The sequence below is a fragment of the Stegodyphus dumicola genome, chromosome X2 (genome assembly GCF_044657685.1).
Source record: "Stegodyphus dumicola isolate Sdum_Otavi_A_Nest chromosome X2, ASM4465768v1".
Classification (NCBI taxonomy): Eukaryota; Metazoa; Arthropoda; class Arachnida; order Araneae; family Eresidae; genus Stegodyphus; species Stegodyphus dumicola.
In genome coordinates this window covers 33,264,672-33,283,849 of record NC_140781.1, presented here as the reverse complement: position 1 = coordinate 33,283,849, position 19,178 = coordinate 33,264,672, and the positions used below count along the sequence as shown (strand labels likewise).

Sequence of the window (19,178 nt, the reverse complement as noted above, 5' to 3'; positions counted from 1 at the left end):
TTCATTGCTAATGGTACTAGTAATTACAAAAAGGCAGTAGACCACAATTTTGCTCTCAAGCTTAAAAAAGTGTGTAGAATTATTTTAAAATAAGTTAATGAAGAGCATCATTGCAATTGTATTATTAATAATAATGTTTCTTTCTGTGCTTAAAACTACTGAGTAAAAGAGATCTGTTATGATTTCGGAAATTTCTATACCTCTCTTCCATTAATAGAAATCTACAAGTCTTTTAACGCTTCCTGGACTTTTCCCTGAAGTTATTACTGAAGACTACTTCAAAATTCACCTTAATTGTGGACTATTTCTTATTTATATGCAGTGTAGAGATTAAATTTTTCAGCAAAGAAAATGCATTTCTATGGGTTCGAACTTTTCAACACATATTTTCAACCTTAACCTTCTCACAAAAGAATTTCACTTCCAAAAATCTCTTAGTCAAGTTAATAAAAATTACTTTACCAGTATTTTTAGATATATTTGCTATAAATCATTTTGAGAAAATAGAAAGACATAATATTTACCTTTCTAGTTTTTTTGTTCTTAATAAAACTAATTGTACACAAACGAAATCAACTACTTAGATTTACATATTTGTTAACACAAAATTATACTGTATGACAAAAGAAGAGATTTCAGTTTAACACAATAAAATGAATTCAGTTGGATTCCAACATTTAAAAAAGTATTAAATAGAACTATTCACAATCAACTTCTTAAAATCAAAAATACTTGTACTGAAGTTAATTACCTTCAAGAGATTTTCCTTTTAATAAATTCTTTAAATGAGAATGAAATTCCAAAATACTACATTAACCTCTCTCTCTTACTAAATATGTTTTGTGCACTGTCAATATGCATAAAGTATAATTACCTTTGATTAGCTTTTTTCCAATCTGGTGTGTAAAGTTTTTTTTTCTTCTCCAGAGTGTTTTGAATGGCATGCATGTTATATTTATACCATATGCTCTGATGAAAGTGAATCCTGCATCCTGGTTGATAATGATTACGAAGTTCAAAGGTTTGTTCAAAACATTTTATTTTGTTCTTGGTGCTTTCTATGCTAGATTTTTTTTTTTTTAATTAACTTCTTCAGTTTAAATGCATTTCTGTTTTGTGCAATATTTTTAAAACAAAAACTTAAAAGTGTATGTATTCTTTATTAGCAAGCGTTGCAATATGTAAATCAAGAGATTTGCATTGGGGTTTATTAGCAACCAAAGACCACAAAGATGTTAATCTTAGCTCATTAAGGCTACTTCTTATAGCAGATGGATCTAACCCTTGTAAGTACATTTTTAAAATTTTAATTCCATTCATTTTTTAAAAACTTTGAAAGTCTTATATTAAATAATTACTTCTAGGGTCTTTATCATCTTGCGATCAGTTTATCAGTGTATTTCATAGTCGTGGTCTACGACCTGATGCTGTGTGCCCATGTGCAGCCTCACCAGAAGGTCTTACAGTATCTGTAAGAAGGTAAAATATATTTTCTGTTTTTTTATTAAAAACGATGTGCTAAAATAAGCTATTCAGCTATTATCTGCATAACAATAGTGTATGTATAAACCTAATCAATCAATCCAAAAATTGAAGATTAAGTAATAAAATGAAGACCAGTTAGTTTTTCTTTATGTGCATGTATATATGAATGAAGTATAGTGAAGTATTCATACGTTTTTATTAGTTGTAACCTGGCTATTCAAAGCAATTTAAATTTAATTTATTGCATCTATAAATAGTATGTGTAATTTTATTTATGGGTACATGAAAACCTGACCATACAAGATGCGTTCAGATTTTTCACATCACTTAAAAGTTTTAACAGACAATGAGTCGTTCATTGCTTTTCAATATCTGTCATTTTCCCATTTGCTTCATCCTGCCAAATCAGAGTTAATGCTAATATTTGGATCATTTTCAGCTGCTTTATTGTGAGAATGACTTTACTGATATAAATTACTTTTTACTGCTCAGTTCTAAGCGAACCTCATGTAATCATTTACCCCGAGTTCTATTATAGACTGTTGAATGTACTGAATGCATATATTGTTTTGTGCCTTTCGCAAATGTATTGTGGTACAAGTTGGTTTTCTTCAGAAAAAATCTTTGGAAAGATATATCTTTCCAAAAGCAGATTACCCTAATGTGTTTTTCCACACTTAAGTAATCCAATGCTAACCAGATTTAGGGAGGAAGTAGGAAAAAATTGCTTGTTTGGCAGATGTTGGTTCCTTATAAAATACAGCAGTGCTTGTTTTTAAATTTCAGTTCCCATCAAAGTAATAATTATGCATGTCTTAGTGAATTTTGTATGTAAAAGTATGGAATAGTGTGTATTTTAACTACAGAATAGTTCTGTTATCCAATACTGAAACTATTTTCTTAGAATTTCGATTATTTCGAAGAATTTATTAACTGGAAATGCCTGTCAAGGATCAGTATTTTAAGAAATACAATACAAAGTCCAAAGTCCGGATGTCAAATATCCAGAGTGATCTAAAATCTGTACTTCAAAACTGCAAGCAGCATTTTTTCTTTATAAATGCTTTACGCATGCACATTTGATTCCCCCCCTCCCCGGTAGATAAAATGTGGAGAGTGCCGATTATTAATATCTCTTCAGCACTAAATAAATACGCTACAAAGTCTGAAATCCAGTCTCGTCGGGACATTGCCTATTCTGGATTTGGGATTTTTCCAGATATTAGGTCATCAGTTTAAATCTAATAAGATGGCATGTAGAAATTATAAAATTAAAAATATGAAATCGTGATTTATGAAATAATGAAGTATTTATGATCTAAAGGGTATCATTATTTATCATTTTTTGTACCAATACTTTCTCTTTAATTTTGTAGACAGACGTAATCTCTTGTTAAGTCACATTGTTGAAGTTCTGTAACTGCTGTTTCAAGAATTCTGACTAATTTGTCAATCTAAATTTTCTCATTTTCAGTAACTTCTCTGTCACTTTCTTTACTATCGGTAGCAGTATTTTCTGGATCTAAAACCATACTATAGATTTCGCCATTCATTAATTGATTGATGATTCAGAAGCATTGTAAAACTTCTTATATCTTCATTTATTATTGCTTCTCCACATTTCTTTACAAAATCCGTTAATTGGAAAATTTCACCTTTGTTTTGCAATACCCAAAAACCTTTAAAATTAGCGGCTATCATCATCAAATTTAGCTATCCTTCACTATACATATTTGGCTATGCATAATGAGCTTGGCATTTAACAACAAGTTGTTCTGTTAAATTTTATCTTGCTTCTATCGTGCACTGAGACAATTAAGCCTGAATTGTATTCCATACGAGTCCTGACCTGGTTCTGAGTTAATGTAAATAACAAATCAGTTATTCTTAATTCAAATAGCCCTAAATGTAATCTTTGGATCTATGAGTATCATCAACAAAATCTATTTTTAGCATATGGAAAGAAATTTTTGGTAAATTTTTTCTCGTCAGCATTTTTTTAGCACATTTAACTTAAATCTGTAATCATTGCCAAGTGTAATGGCAACATAAAAGGTTACCATACTCCTTTATTATTCAATTACTAAATTAAAAATTGTTTAAGCATCGCTACATGAGTCATTACTCAATTTGTCATGTTTTGATAAGCATGCAGTGATGAAAGGAAAGTATAATAAATAATGATTTGCCAGGTTGGTATCAGATCAACGATGTATCTGTATGGAATGTTTTGGTTTGAGATGTGTGCCAAGCAGATACGCACAAACGGAGCCAAATTACTGATCGTACAAATTTATGCTAAAATGATTGTTTCTTCAATAACAAGGTATTTTATTTAGTGTTGATGTGAAATTAAGAATGGGGCCTCTCCAGGTGTTTTGTTATGCGTGGAGGGGGATCAAATGCGCAAGCGTTATGCCTACGAGAAACGTTGGTGGCTTTGAGGTCCAGATTTTAGATCATTCCGGATAATGGACGTCCAGATTTTGGACTTTGTACTGTACCTTGTTATTGAAGAAATAATAATTTAGCATAAATTTGTATGAGCAATAATTTGGCAGCTGCAGCTGAAGCTTGTTATTGAAGAAACCGAAGCATTCTGTATAGAAATATTGCTGATTTTACTCCTATTATTTTATATCCCTGATGTCAACCTGGCAAATCATTATTCATCATATTTTGCTTTCATCACCACATGTTTATCAACACGTGACATCTTGAGTAATGACTCATGCAGCGATGCCCCCCCCCAATTTTTTTTTATATTAGTACAAAGAGTTTAGTAACCTCTTATGTTGACATACTTAGGCTTTGCAGTGATTAGAGATTTAAGTTAAATGCGCCAAGAAATATTGATGAGGAAAACTTTAACAAAAGTTTCCATATGCTAAAAATAGATTTTCTTAATCATATTCATAGATCAAAAGATTACATTTAGTGTTATTTGAATTAAGAATAACTGATTTGTTTTCACGTAAACCCACAACCGATGCCGGAGCCCTTATGGTCACACTGGGCGGCAGAACTTACTGAAGACAAGATTTTTGAAATTTACAGAAGTGCCGAGCAACAAAATTAAAGGATGAAAATATTTTTAGAATTTAGGGAAAGCACTGTGATCCAAAAATTTAGGGTCCACAAAAATTTAGAACTTAGGCTCTTGTTAGCAGAATTGAGGACCCACAGACACTGCATTGGGTGGTAAGATATCTAGCACCATCCTTCAATAAACCTGAAGTATATATGGGAATTTATTTATTCAGAATTCAGGTAAATCTTAAGCATGTACAAGAAATAGACATAAGTATAATAAATAACTAAACTAATATAATCATGCTTAATTGTCTCGATGTGCGATAGAAGCAAGACAAAATTTAACGGAACAACTTGTCTTTTGTCCCTAATCTCATGACACATAGCCAATAATATATAGCGTATGCTTTTGAACTAGGCTAAAATTATACTTTACTGATTCCAGGGAATTTCAGCCAATATAGCAGATTGCACTATTACTTATTTTTCTGATTTGATCCAGCTTAATTCTTTTTTTGCAGGCTGTTTATATTTTAGCAATTTGATGAAAATTAAAGTTTCAGCTTTTGATGATGTTGAAAAGAGTTTCTAATTCTGTAGCTGTAACATGATCTAAAAAGTGAAAGCATGTTTTGATGTCGGTTATACAAGATGTCTAATTGCTACAAAAAATGAATGAAGGTATATCCGTCTCAAAATTATATGAGGATTATGGTATTGGAGAGTCAACTGCGAATGACATAAGATAACAAAAAAAGGAAATTTTTGTGAATTCCAGCACCTTGCTCACAACGAATAGCAGAAAACTTACTTGTTATGCTAAAAGTAAAGATCATGACAAAGTGATAATTGAATGGTTCAGACAGTATCGCAGCAAGGGCATGCCATTTATGGGTCAAATGCTAATTTTGCAAGCTCAAATATTTCACTAAGAAATTAACATAAAAAATTAGTGCTCATATTTGACAGGGTTGTATAAGGCAATTAAGAATTTCAGGTGAAAAAGCCTCAACTGATACTGAAGCTGCTGAACAATTTGCAGATGAATTCATTGAACTCATTGATAGTTAAAGGTCTTCTCCAGAACAAATTTACAACACTAATGAAACTGGTCTTTTCTGGCAATATGTACTGAAAAATACCTTGGCAACCTCTACAGAAAAGGCTCCAGCTCGTGTCAAAGATTCCAAAGGGAGACTAGCAATTTTAGCATTCACATGTGTGGCAGAAATGCACAAGCTTAATTTTTTTGTAATCGGAAAAAAATACACGACCTCGAGCATTTAAAGGAGTAAAGATTTTCCCATTATATATCATGCATATAAAACCACAGATAAGAGAAGCATTAATGAGTAATTAGTTTGAAAATAATTTTTTACCCAAGGCTGGGCAAAATTTGAATTCGTTTGGTTTGCCTGATGACAAAAATATTATCCTGATTGTAAACAACTGTTCGGCTCATACTCAATGTTTTAGCGAAAGATAATGTATCTGTTTTATTCTTTCCTCCAAATTGTACATCAATCTCCTATGGATATTGGAACAGTGCTCATGCTGAAATGCAAATATAAACTGGAATTTTTTTAATTCATGTTGAATTTCTTGAATAATGGCAAAACTATTCAAGAATATTTGAAATATTTTAGTGTAAAATATGGTTTGTGGAGCATGACAAGATCATGGGAGGATGTGTCTCCAGATACTAAAAAATGCTTTGCATAATTTATGACCAGCTAGCATATTTCATGGTGAGGTTGATGAATATGATAGCCGTGAACTTGAAGGATTTTGGATATCGCAAATGAAAGGTTAAATTTTCCAATTAATGGAATTTTTAAAGAAGTGTGGAGAAATGGTAATAAATGAAGATGATATAACAGAAGTTTTTCATTGTGATGACATTGCCCCAGTTATCAACCAACAGATGCGAAATCTGTAGTATGGTTCTAGATCGAGAAAATACCGCTACTGATAGTGAAGAAAGTGACAGAGAGGTTATTTGAAAACGAAAAAATTTCGATTGACAACTTAGTCAGAATTCTTAACACAGCATTTACAGGACTACAATGGAGCTGTGTAACTGAATAAGAAATTATATCTGTCTACAAAATTAAGGACAAAATAGCACAAAAAAGCAACTTAAACAACTTGCATTGGAAGAAATGTTTAATAAAGTAAACAAATGTTAGGCTTTTTTTTTTTTTTTTTTTTTTTGGTCAATTGTGTTGCTCTTTAGATCATAAATCACGATTTAATATTTTTAATTTTATAATTCATGCCATCTTACAAGCATTAAACCGATGATCTAATATCCAAACAATCCATTTTGGACTTTGTACTCTATAACTTTTTTAATGTCATGGGGTGAAAAAATTTCAAAATTTGGTTTGCTGCAGGAGTAAACACTGAGGTTAGCATAAGTATTACCATTCACTCATAATAATTGATTCACCAAATTGAAAGTATTTGAGGAATCGTGTCTGTCGAACTGATGTGGACCATTTGATTCCTATCACTGCATTAAAAGAATTTTGTAACAGGGCCTCGAGTGTACTATGTGAATCTTTGTTCACTAGATAACTGTCAAACCTATGCTTTGTTTCACTTCATTCATACACTAGCTTGTCAGTGTGATTATTGGTACTGAAGCAGAAGTGCTGCTTTTGAGATGATATCCTTGGGGTGGGGAAGCAGATACTCCCTAGATTGCTTAAAAAATTGCAAAGACAGAAATCATGGAGTCATGTTCATTGAATAAGGCAGTTCTTGGTAAAAATAGCATAATAAGCAGTTCTTGGTTTCTAACTGCTGCAAATCTAATCCATAATTTGGAGATTTTGTAAATACGTAAACTTGATTCTCATGTACGAAGTGTGATTATAAGTCACATAAGTGTGGAGATTTTGTAAATACATAAACTTGATTCTCATGTACGAAGTGTGATTATAAGACACATAAGTGTGGGAATCTCAGCGTTTCTCAAACTGTGGTCTGCAGACAAGTGGTCCTCAAAACCTGCCCTTGTGGTCCTCCTATATTTGCAGAAATGGCTAGTTATTTGTAAATGAAATCAATAAGGTTTTGCATAATCTTTTGCTGATGACCTTTTCTGGTGACATATCTTTCTGAAAACTTAATGTATTCTCAAAATTAATTCTTTGCCTACGGGGTAGTTTTTTACTTTCTGAATGTCCATGGAAAATATAAGTGTTTGAGCCATAACTAGGTTTATGGGTTAGTTGTTTAAAACAGAATTTTTCACCATTCTTAACTTTAGAGTCCTTTTTTGGTAGAAAATTATATCATTATTGGAAAAGAATTATGAATGACATATGTTCACATCTCGAAACTTTGGTCATAGTTTGAAACTTATTTTCAAGTGGTAAATATAATGAATTTTCATCTGTTTTTGATCCTCTCCATTGCAGTTTCGAAACTAGCAAACTGCCATTGAATGAAAGAGAATTGAATGTCAATGAAATTATCTAATGACACCAGACTTAAAATGAAAATTTTTCTAAACAGATATTTTGGTTAATTTCTGGTCCTCATTACCAGTGAAAGTAGAACTGTGCAATGGTTCTTATTTATCAGTTTGCTTCTATGCATCTGTGTAAGAAAGGTTTTTTTTTTTTCCCCTTAACTCAAAATCAAAGGCTCAAAATTGACTTTGTGTATGATCCAATCTCTGACTTGAATCTACCAGCATGCATCCAAACATGTAACAGCTGTGCAAGAATTGGCAGACGATCCGTGTCATCAATGCGAGTCCCAACATTTATTTAATTTTTAGTTAATAAGATTATCGAAACTAGAGATATTCTTGCATAATCAAAAACAAATATAACTTTTCTTCAGTTAATTGATTAATACTAACATAAAATTAAATGAATTTTAATTAATTGCATTTTTGAAATGTAAGTGTACTGTTAGTTACATAATCTAAATACGTTGCTTTCAAAGGGAATAAGAGAGTATGCTGAGCATTCTAATTTATAAAAGTGGTTTCCACTAGAAAAAGTTTTAAGACATGCGTGTGTAGTTGATTGATTAAGATCTCGTGCACTTTGTGTAATGGTGGAATGACCCATTTTTGGGTGTATATACAAGGTTTTGGTATAGCACAGATAATATTAACTGAATGATTATCACATTTGTATCCATAAGAGTTTTTATGTGCTGTGTATTTTCCCGTTCCTGGCTAACATGAGTTCAATAAACCATTTAGGTATTACAAGGCCTTATTGTTAAAGATTAATCATTTAAAATTGCATTATCTTTTTCCAGATTTAACTTAAACTGGTTGCTTTTTCTCTTTACTTAGGCAGTATTGTATATCTTGATATGTTCATCATTTTGGGGAGGAAGTACTGAGCATATTATTTCTTTAAATTATAAATCTGCATATTTCACTTACTGCAGCATTTGTAGACGAGATTAGGGCATTCTATGTGGAATCGTTTGAAGTAATAAGCAATTTATTTTCTTTTAGGCCTGGTCAAATATTGGGCCCTGTTTCTTGTGGCAGAGGTGTTCTATCTATGTCTGCCTTGAGCTATGGTGTTATAAGAGTGGATCAAGAAAATAGTTTAACATCATTAACGCTACAAGATTGTGGTCAAATAATGCCTGGAGGTAAAGATTTATGATAGCATTTCATTTACTTTATTTATCTGCTTCTCTACATTTTAAATGTTACCTTTTTGCTTCATAGATTACTTATGTTATAGTTTCAAGTATGCATTTTCCTTTTTTAGCATTTGCTGCAATTGTTGCTGTTAATGGACCTCCGTTTCTCTGCAAGACTGATGAAGTTGGAGAAATTTGTGTTAGTTCATATGGAACAGCGTCATCTTATTGGGGTTTACAAGGACTCACTAACACTATTTTTAAGGTATTGCTTAAGTAATTTTTGTTCTTTTAAATTTAATAGGAATATATAGTTGTTTTAGTGTTCATATTAAATTTCTTTTCTTAATATTTGAAATTTAATTGTTGTGTATTTTTATGTAGATGCAACCATTATGTGCCGATGGACAGCCTGTGAATGATCAAAATTGGGTGCGAACTGGGTTACTTGGTTTCATTGGTCCTGTATGTATCTTTCTTCTTTCTCCCCCCCCCTTTTACAGCAATTTAAAATGCAGTGTTTTTTTATCTGTGAGACTTGCACATATAATAAACAGATGAAATTATCATTTTTAAGTCTTGATTTATTTTATTGGAAATAACGGAAATAATTTCAGTTTATTTAGTTGCAGTGTATGTGGTGTTTATTGCCAGCCTGTAATGCTATTGTTGTTGTTAATGTTCTGATTATCTTCGTACATGTGTGCTACTTTGCATCATTTGAGGAATGAGTAAAGATTTTCTGAGTCGTAGGAGACTGCGAGTTAATCATATATATAAAGGTAACAAAAAAGCTACCTTTGATTTCACTGTTTTTGGTGAAACAAGTCACAGATATTTCTATGAAGTGTAGCAAGCTGTAATTATCATAGTGCATATCGTTTATTGTTACTACTAATAATATTGTTACAAATTTTGTATTTAGATAGGTAATTTTAGTAGAATTATAATTAAAATTGTTGTGACAAATTTTAAGTGAAAACTATGCCGGAAAAGTAAAAATACAGGGGCACTTGAATATCTTGGTAATTTGTATTGAAATTGAATGAATGTAATTGACCACTGTGTTGGCTGTAACCGTAATTCCATCCTCTTATTGCTTTCTGGAAATCTCGAGAAGCAAAAAGTACTAGAAATTTCTTGCGACCAGTTGAAAACTATAAAAAGCCAGAGAGAGCATCTGAGCTCACTTCCTTAGTTACTGTTATTGCGAGTTGTATTGAGATTAGCTTTCTGTTTAGATGTGCTTTGTATTGCATTGTATTTAACATTTTTAGTTTTTTGAAGTATAACTACTGGTTATATTGTGTAATATTGTGAACAGTTCTATGATAATCTCTGAGGAAAATTCCAGAATTCTGATATATTTCTTTTGATCAGATTAAATTTTATTAACCTATTATCAGACTTGTACATTCAATCTATTATGAACCCGTATGCACACAATAATATTGATTTACTAACCCTCTCAGCGTTACGGCCGGAAAATTCCACATAGAAGGCTACCTTCTATATTCATTATACATGAAAATTTCTGTTAGTTTTTAATGTATCTGATTTCGGTTTGGATGTATATTGGAAGAAAAGGAATCAAGGTACAAAATCAGAGAGTCATTTTTTAATTAAAATCAAGAAAATACCACTTATTCATGACATTTTGAGGAACTTTGAAATTTCAGGTCTAAACCTATAACGCTCGGAGGGTTAAATATCCTCATTCTTAACAAACATTTTCTTGTAGAAGTTTTAGCATTTTGAAAAGTTGTAGCATATAGTAAACAAAAGATATTTTTGTGACCATTTTGTTGGCTGCATGATATTAAATCCTCTAACATTTCCATTTATTTGCATGGTAACCAGTTAAAAAAATCCCTGCTTCTGAGTGACAACTTCATAACAGTACTCCATTGTAAAGATGCTTGTGACTTAATGAAAATCAGCAACTGATTAGAAGTTCTTTTGCAAGGGTGTCCTGACATAAATGTGTCCGCACCATTATGAAGATGTTTTGGAAAAATACATTTTTGTGAGAATGCTGTCACGTTGATGTTGGGGCACTACTATGCAAGTTTTAGTTTCTACTCTGATTAATAATGCAAACAAAATTCCTATTTGAATAGTGGTATGAATTCTATTTGCTTAAATGTATGGTATATTGGGCCTTGATTTGTTCATGTACTAGAATATTGAAGTTGAATATTCATATCACTACTGTCATAATGTACAAAATGTATATACAGTGAGGCACATGATCTGAAGGTTGGTACATGGAACCCTACTGTATTTTAGAGAAATCTTGGGGCAGTTATATTGGTTCCTCTTGTCAAATGAACATAATACAGGAAAGCAAAATCACCAGTAAAGAGGCATTGTGAAAAGCCATGAGACTTCAGCCAGCGAAAATAGTGTAGCTAGAGATTGGAGGGGGCTGTTCATGCTGGGCAACACCTTTTCTTGGGGAAGGGAACAGTAAATTTTCCAGGAAACATTGTTTTATGAAGGCCATGTAGTGCCTGGCCCTCATGAGTGTTAAACTGAAAAACAAATGCCACTTTGTATAAAAATAAAAGTTACGTTTGAGGCTTGCTTTCAGCTTGAAATATGCTGTAAACCCAGCAACTAGTGTTTGTGTTTAACGTGAGTGAAGAACCGGTAAGTTGTTTGTATCAAGAAAATAGCAGTAGTTAATTAAATAGGGGGCTAATGATTTAACACCTGAGAAGAAGCCTATGGTAATTTACTATTTATTCTTGTAAGTGACTAGTATATTGGGATGAAATTGTTTTGCAATGATTGATTCTAATAGCAACTAAGTTTTGAGAACACACATAAAAAGGTATATTCTTCTTAAAGTTAACAGATGTGCTGGTAAAATGTGCTTTAAATTTAGAACTATTTTTGTGACAGCGTGAAAATAAAATGAAAAGCAAGTTTTTGCACGAGTGATTCTTATGCAAAATAATAGCTATTGGTAGTAAATGAAGAATTTGGAAGAATTATAAGATGAAGGGAGCCCTAAAATTTTATTTCCTCACCATATCTTTCAAATTTCATTCTGCTGAATTAGCTCATCAAATCATTTATAATAAATATACTTAAGACATTTTAAGTGTGTTTTTTAATGTGAAGAGATTTTCATTTCAGTAGATGGATTGATGCATATCAAAATTTCCTTTTTGTGTTTTACAAACTTCTTTACATTTAAATATAAATGTGATGTTATTTATTTTTAGAGAAAAAAAATTCTTAATTATAATTTTTAGCCATTTCTTAAAGTATTTTTGTGTATTGAAATTAAGTTCCAACCTTTGCAGTTATATAAAATGGGGAAAAAAAAAAAAAAAAAAAAAAAAAAGAGGGCGAGTGTGATCCAAAAGTTATTAAACATTTAAAAAGATTGTATTTCCTTGAATTTACAGCATACATTGTATTTAATACCAAAACTTATGAAATTACTTGCTTTTTTAAGGTAAAAATCTAAATTTTTTAATTGCAGTATTATCCATCAGATGCCACTGTACCTTCAAATCCTGATTATATGGCTGTGTTTTTTAAGTATCACTGTCAGAAGTCAGCACTATACTGTTACAAAACAGTATTATTCATAAATGGGGGGAAAGCATATGGATTTTGTGACATTTATACAAGATAAATCATCCCACATTGCTTCTCTGTTGTTCTAAATTATTATTGAAAACAGAGTGTTAAGCCATCACTTTAGTCTGAATTCAGGCCGGCAGATCTCAAATCTGTCCATTTTTGGTATTAGTTGGACTAACTTAAGTTACAGGTATGCAAAAATTTAGTATCACTGAAAATGTAAAAAGACATTCAGGCTGATGTGTATCAATGTTTCTTACAGAAATGGTATTCCTGTTATGTAGTCATCTTAATATATCTTCAGATAGTGCTCAGTAGTAATGATAACTTGCCACATCTAGCATTCATTCAACATTTATTGTGTTCATTTACTGATGAAGTACCATCTGGTAAACAGAAATTTTGCTTACTAGTATTGCATGAAAGAAAACATGATTTTATATATTCCTGGGCTAAATTTGTTGTGGTTGAAATAAACTTAGCTACCAGCTATAAATAAACTAATTGAGCTTTAATAATGGCTAAATACATATTTGTAAACAATTACTGATTTATGGATCACTTTGTATTTTGATTGAATAATAATATTCTGCAGAATATTCACTTTGCTAATCACTGAAGCAGGAGATTACTTAGAAATTTTCATGTAAATTCCTTTTTGATCGGCCAAAATTTGAATTTTGATTTAAACCGAGTATTTTTTATGAATGTCTTGTTGTCACATTTGATTATATTCTGATACAATACAAAGTGTGAAATGTAGAATCATTAGGACTTTGGTGATTCTGATTTTGGAAATTTCCAGATTTTAAATCATCGGTTTAAATCTAGCAAGGTGACTTAATAGAAATGGTAACATTCGAGCTTCACTTGTGTATGTCGGAAGGAAAAATGCTGACCCTTCACAATCAATCACTCAAGGGCTGAATGTATGGTTGTGGCTGTGGTGCAGTTTTCCTAGCAAGTGTTTGACAGTAACATGCAGGAATCTTGGTGAGATGAAAGATGGCACACATTCTTCTTTTTGTTCAGTATTATATTCTCCATTCCTAAACATTGTACAAAAGTTTTTTTTTGGGGGGGGGGTCAACATTTTGGACTTTGTAATTTCTATACATGAAATAGCCATTTTATCTCTTCTAATACATTTTATGGAGAAGTGTGAGGAGCAATTTCAGGATGATAAAAGTTTCTAATCACCCCATTATTATTTCTTATTTGCTCTCAATGACTATATTTTAATCTTTGGTCATTCATGTGGAGTAGTACAGTGTTATTATCCATTTTCCTTTCTTGTTATAGGGAGGTTTAGTGTTCGTCTGTGGGACACGAGATGGTCTTATGCAAGTTAGTGGCAGAAAACATAATACAGATGATATCATTGCAACTGTATTGGCAGTGGAACCAATGAAGTTCATTTATCGAGGAAGGTAACTGAAAATAAATTGCCTAATGATAAAAATTAATTTTGATATTAATTTAAACTTTATCATTTTTTTGTGTATATGCAGGTGTAATTGATAGAAATATGAATTTTTGTAGGATTGCAGTGTTTTCTGTGAAAGTGTTGCGAGATGAAAGAATATGTGTCATTGCTGAGCAAAGACCAGATTGCGCTGAAGAAGAGGTACCTTTTTCCCCCTCTTAGCTATTATATTTTATTGCTAAATTGTCAGAGCATGAATTAAATCTTAGGCTGTATAGGTTACATTTTAAGCAACTGCTTTCATGTTTTTTCAGAGCTTTCAATGGATGAGTAGAGTTTTACAGGCTGTTGATAGTATCCATCAAGTTGGAATATATTGCTTAGCTTTGGTTTCTCCAAACTGCTTACCAAAAGTATATTTATAAATAATGTTTTCATTTAAATTTTTGTTTAAAATTTGTTTTTCCCGCTTTAATATTCATACTTCTTTATTTTATATTAGACACCATTAGGTGGCATTCATCTCTCAGAAACTAAAAGACGATTTTTAGAGGGAAGTTTACACCCTGCTAATGTTCTTATGTGTCCTCATACTTGTGTGACAAATTTACCTAAACCAAGAGAAGTTCATCCAGGTAAAGAATACAGGATCGTTTACTTCAATTTTTGGTTGATTTGTTCTGTTCTAATCAAAACGAACTACTGCTAAGTTTAAATTTGTGACATTCTTGAACACACTTAGAAATTTTTGGTTTTATTGTTTCTTAACTGTTCCTTTTTTCAACTTATAGTAATGCAGCAAATATTCTTAAAATGATAAAAACATGATTTAATCAATTTCATAATATAAAACTTTAAAAGTTACATTGATTTACTATATTGTGAAGTTTTTGATTTAAAAAAAAAAAGTGATAATTCTTGTTAAATATATCCAATTTTTTTGTATTTAAAAACATGGAAAGTTAATGCAGAGTTATACTGAAGAGCATAACTTCCCCTTCCAAATGTGTTGTAAGAGATTTTTAACGAAAAAAATATTTAACTTGAGAAGGTGCAATCAGTTTCTCAACTTTCATTTATGTTAACTTCTCAGATATTTATTTTTACTTATTTGGTAAGTGGCCCTTTTTAACTACATTATTATTATGGCTAGAAGTTGGCCCTGCTTCAGTCATGGTTGGTAATATGGTACAAGGTGTGCGTCTTGCCTCAGCTCAAGGTCGTGATATTGGTATAATTGATGATGACAGTGATACTGCTAGGAAATACCAGTTTATATCAGAGATACTGAAGTGGAGAGTAACAACTACTGCTGATCATGTAATTTTTACACTTTTTAATGCTAAGGTAAGGTATTTTCTTCCATAAACGTCCATTATTTTATTTGAAAACTTTGTAATTGTTATTTAAAAAGTCATGAAATATTTTGACTCAAAGTAGTTTCTCTCAATAAAGGCAAACTGTTAACAGTTGTCTGGGTATTACGTTGAATTTAATTATCATAGCATTAATAGTTCAAAGTTAGGTTTTACTTTAGCGTGCTGAAAAGCTAATTTTATGTAGTTTATAGAAAGATCATATAATTGTTTTCAGGGTGGAATTACTGGAACGCTGACTTGCTCTCAGCTTCACAAAAGAGCTGAAAGAGTTGCATGTATGTTACTAGAAAAGGGTAAACTGAATACAGGTGACCATGTGGCACTAATTTATCCACCTGGCTTGGATCTAATTTGTGCATTTTATGGTTGCTTATATGTAGGTATGTTCTCCACACATTTTTTTAATGTCTCAATTTTTATTTCTATTTTGTTATTCTTTATAGTCATACTGTTCCTGTTTTCGACTTAGGTGTAGTTCCAGTTACTATCAGGCCACCTCATCCTCAGAACTTACAAACTACTTTGCCAACAGTAAGAATGATAGTGGATGTTAGCAAATCAGTTCTTATTTTATCAACTGCTGCCATTTCGAAACTGTTAAAGTCCAAGGTATGAATTGCCTGTTATGTTAATTGTCATGTTTATAATAGAACTTTCTAAATTACTGCTGGAGATTTTATTCTGAAACTTTACAACATACGAATTTCTCAGTTTTGAACAGGTATTCATTTGTGATTTTTCACATTATTAGGGTTTAAAAAATGTCAGTATTTTAATTACTATGTGTATGAATCCAAGATTGTTTTAGAAAGTCTGACATGAAGATATTCCTTTGAAGCCTGGTACTCCTTGAATTACCATACTGGCATGTTACATGAGCATGATAACCTTCCTAACAAAAATTGAATTTAAAATTGAATGACATGTGACAATTATGCAACACTATATGTATTTTATAAAGCAGTTTTAGTTATTGAACATGTTTTTAATTCTATTTATTTCTTATCTATTATTTTATTTTCCATTTATGTTCATTAATTTGTCTTCACTTTACATCAAATATCATAACTTTGATGAAAAAATACTTATTTTTGTATTTTCTATAGTATTTTATTTTATTAATATTCTTCCATTCATCAAATCTTTAGGCTCTTGTGTCTTAGGGTTTTGCCATATGGCAGAGCTTATTGATTACTCTGGGAATGTTGCCCAGGATACAGAATGGATTTGAAACACTATATTGTAAAGGTGGGACCAACAGGAATATCTATGCATTACACAAGCTTCAAATCCTCATCATCACTGTAAGAGGTGTTGTCGCGACCATTATACCAAATTGGCATCTTTTCTTAGCAAACTAATGTATGTGCCTTTTATTTTGCATATCTAACCTGGAATTTATTATATTGATGGGAGGGAGAAAAGAACAATATGAAAATGCCATTGAAGTGGTTGTGAGCACTTAATTTTGATTTTAAAAAAAGCATTGACAATACTGAAAAAATTCAAAAATTACATTATTAAGCATGATAATGATTCGACATTATTAAGCATGATAATGATTCGGGCTAAGAATATACAATGAAAGATTTCCTTGTGTATTCATAATGGGTGTATTTGTGTTTTTATATAATAGCTTTAAATATAAAATGTAACTTATTAATTTTTATAAAATTGCGAAGCTGTTGTACTTATTTGCAGAGAGTTTTATGTTAATATCTTGAGTTCTCAGATATTATTAGGCAAATATAGGCATACTTGTTTAATATTTTTATGTTTGAAATTGGTAATTATACTGGCAGCCAGGAAAAAAATGAAAAAGGATGTTTAGACCATTAGATAGTTGATAGATTAAAATGATTTGTTATATAGAAGTTTTTATATTTGATCTACTTGCATTCTAAATCTGAACAAAGGTTAATGAAGGGAAACAATATTATTTAAATAACTTTTCACCCCTTATGTGTAAAACAGTCTGCCATTTTGATGAAAATAAAATTTTAAGTACATTAGCAATTAAAGTACATTAGCATATTATTTTATTTTCACCAAATTAAACAGTAGTTAACTAAGTGTTTTAATTAAGCAGTAAGGTAGTTATTGAAGTCCCTTAAAATTTTATTCTGGGATTCAACCACCAATGTAAAAATGTCAGCACTTTAAAATCCATTATTTTTTATGGGGGTCACTCTAAAATTTTTGAGATACCCACAGACGATAAGTGGCAAAAAGAAAATGAACAGTTAGATTTGAAAATATGAATTTTTCAAGCCTTGCAGACAATTTTTCATTGGACAGTTCCAAGTAATTGAGCGTAGAATAAATTTTAGGCAGAAGGAAAAATGGAGTCGATGCAAGAACATTATTGTACTATGATTTTCTGTGAAACGGGATAAAAGCAAGAATACATTCAGTATCTACAATTAGCTTTTGGAAATGAAGGTCCATCTCGTGCTACTGCATTCAGATGGTTTACAGAATTTCACAGAAGTCGTAACTCTCTTCAGGATGAAGAACAAACAGGAAAGTTCTCAGCACTAATAACAGATAATGTGTCTGCCATACGGAAAATGTTAATTGATGATAATTGCTGCACCTACCAAATGATTCAGGAGGAATTTAACATTGGGTTCGCCACCATACCTAAAATAAATTATGAAGAATTGCATTTGAAAAAAACTAGTTTTGCATTGTGTTCTCCAAAATTTATCTGAGAACCAAAAAGAGCAGCGTGTCAGGGTCAGTAAAGATACCCTTCAATTACTTAACAATGGTGCCCCCCCTGCATTATATCTGAAATCATAGCTGGTGATGAAATGTCCATAGCATTTTATGATGTTCCAACATGTCAAGAAAGTAAAAGCATGGGCCTTTGAAGATGATCCCACACCCACAATGATAAAAAGATAAAGTGCTAATATATTCCGTTTGTTCAGAAGTACAGGACTGGTCAAAGCCATCAAGCTGGAGAGAAAGACAGTCACTGCTGACTGGTAGACCACTAAGTGTCTTCCAGAAATCCTTTAAGAAGTGAATTTTAGAGGACTCATGTTCACCATGACAATGCATTTTCTCATTCAGCAAGACTGGCAGTTGAGTTTCTTGAACAAAAACACATCAAAGTAATAAAACATCCACCCTATTCACTCAGTCTTAGCTATGTGTGACTTTTGGCTATTTTTTAATTAAAAAGAACTTATGTGGGCATCATTTTCATTCTAAAGATGAGATTGATGAGGCTGTAAATGAATTTTTTTCATTGATTCCAATAATTGAATGGCTTGAGGCATATTTAATCTTTGGAAAATTTCCCTACAGAAGTGCATTGATGGGGGAGGAGACTACTTTCAGCACTTTTAAAATGTTGTAAGTATAACTTGTGTATCTAAAAAATATCAGAATGACCCTTTTGTAAAGGTGCAAGCACTTTATTAATGCCATTTCAGCATTTTTTATATTGTTGTAGATAGCTATACCAGTTCAAGATTTTCCACTTATTCACCCCTTTTCTTATCTACCCGAAACTTTGTGCAAGTAAAGTGATCTTGCATGATGGTGCCATGAATTTATTTCATTCCCTGCTTAATAAATCAATTGGTAATGCAAATCAGGCTTGCATTGCAGTG

General features: G+C 31.5%; 1 protein-coding gene across 4 annotated transcripts in view; it reads left to right on the top strand.

The window, feature by feature from the left end:
- DIP2 (disco-interacting protein 2) overlaps nt 1-19,178 on the top strand; it is a 252,891-nt gene that overhangs the window by 195,081 nt on the left and 38,632 nt on the right. For 3 of the 4 annotated variants that reach the window (XM_035357833.2, XM_035357831.2, XM_035357829.2), the window contains exons 17-29: nt 928-1,021; nt 1,167-1,286; nt 1,365-1,479; nt 9,011-9,153; nt 9,276-9,412; nt 9,532-9,612; nt 14,050-14,177; nt 14,290-14,374; nt 14,488-14,586; nt 14,676-14,808; nt 15,327-15,520; nt 15,767-15,932; nt 16,022-16,161. In XM_035357833.2, coding sequence (XP_035213724.1) covers nt 928-1,021; nt 1,167-1,286; nt 1,365-1,479; nt 9,011-9,153; nt 9,276-9,412; nt 9,532-9,612; nt 14,050-14,177; nt 14,290-14,374; nt 14,488-14,586; nt 14,676-14,808; nt 15,327-15,520; nt 15,767-15,932; nt 16,022-16,161 — 1,635 coding nt within the window. The remainder of the gene's footprint in view (nt 1-927; nt 1,022-1,166; nt 1,287-1,364; nt 1,480-9,010; nt 9,154-9,275; nt 9,413-9,531; nt 9,613-14,049; nt 14,178-14,289; nt 14,375-14,487; nt 14,587-14,675; nt 14,809-15,326; nt 15,521-15,766; nt 15,933-16,021; nt 16,162-19,178) is intronic. The other variant, XM_035357830.2, reaches the window with a different exon arrangement.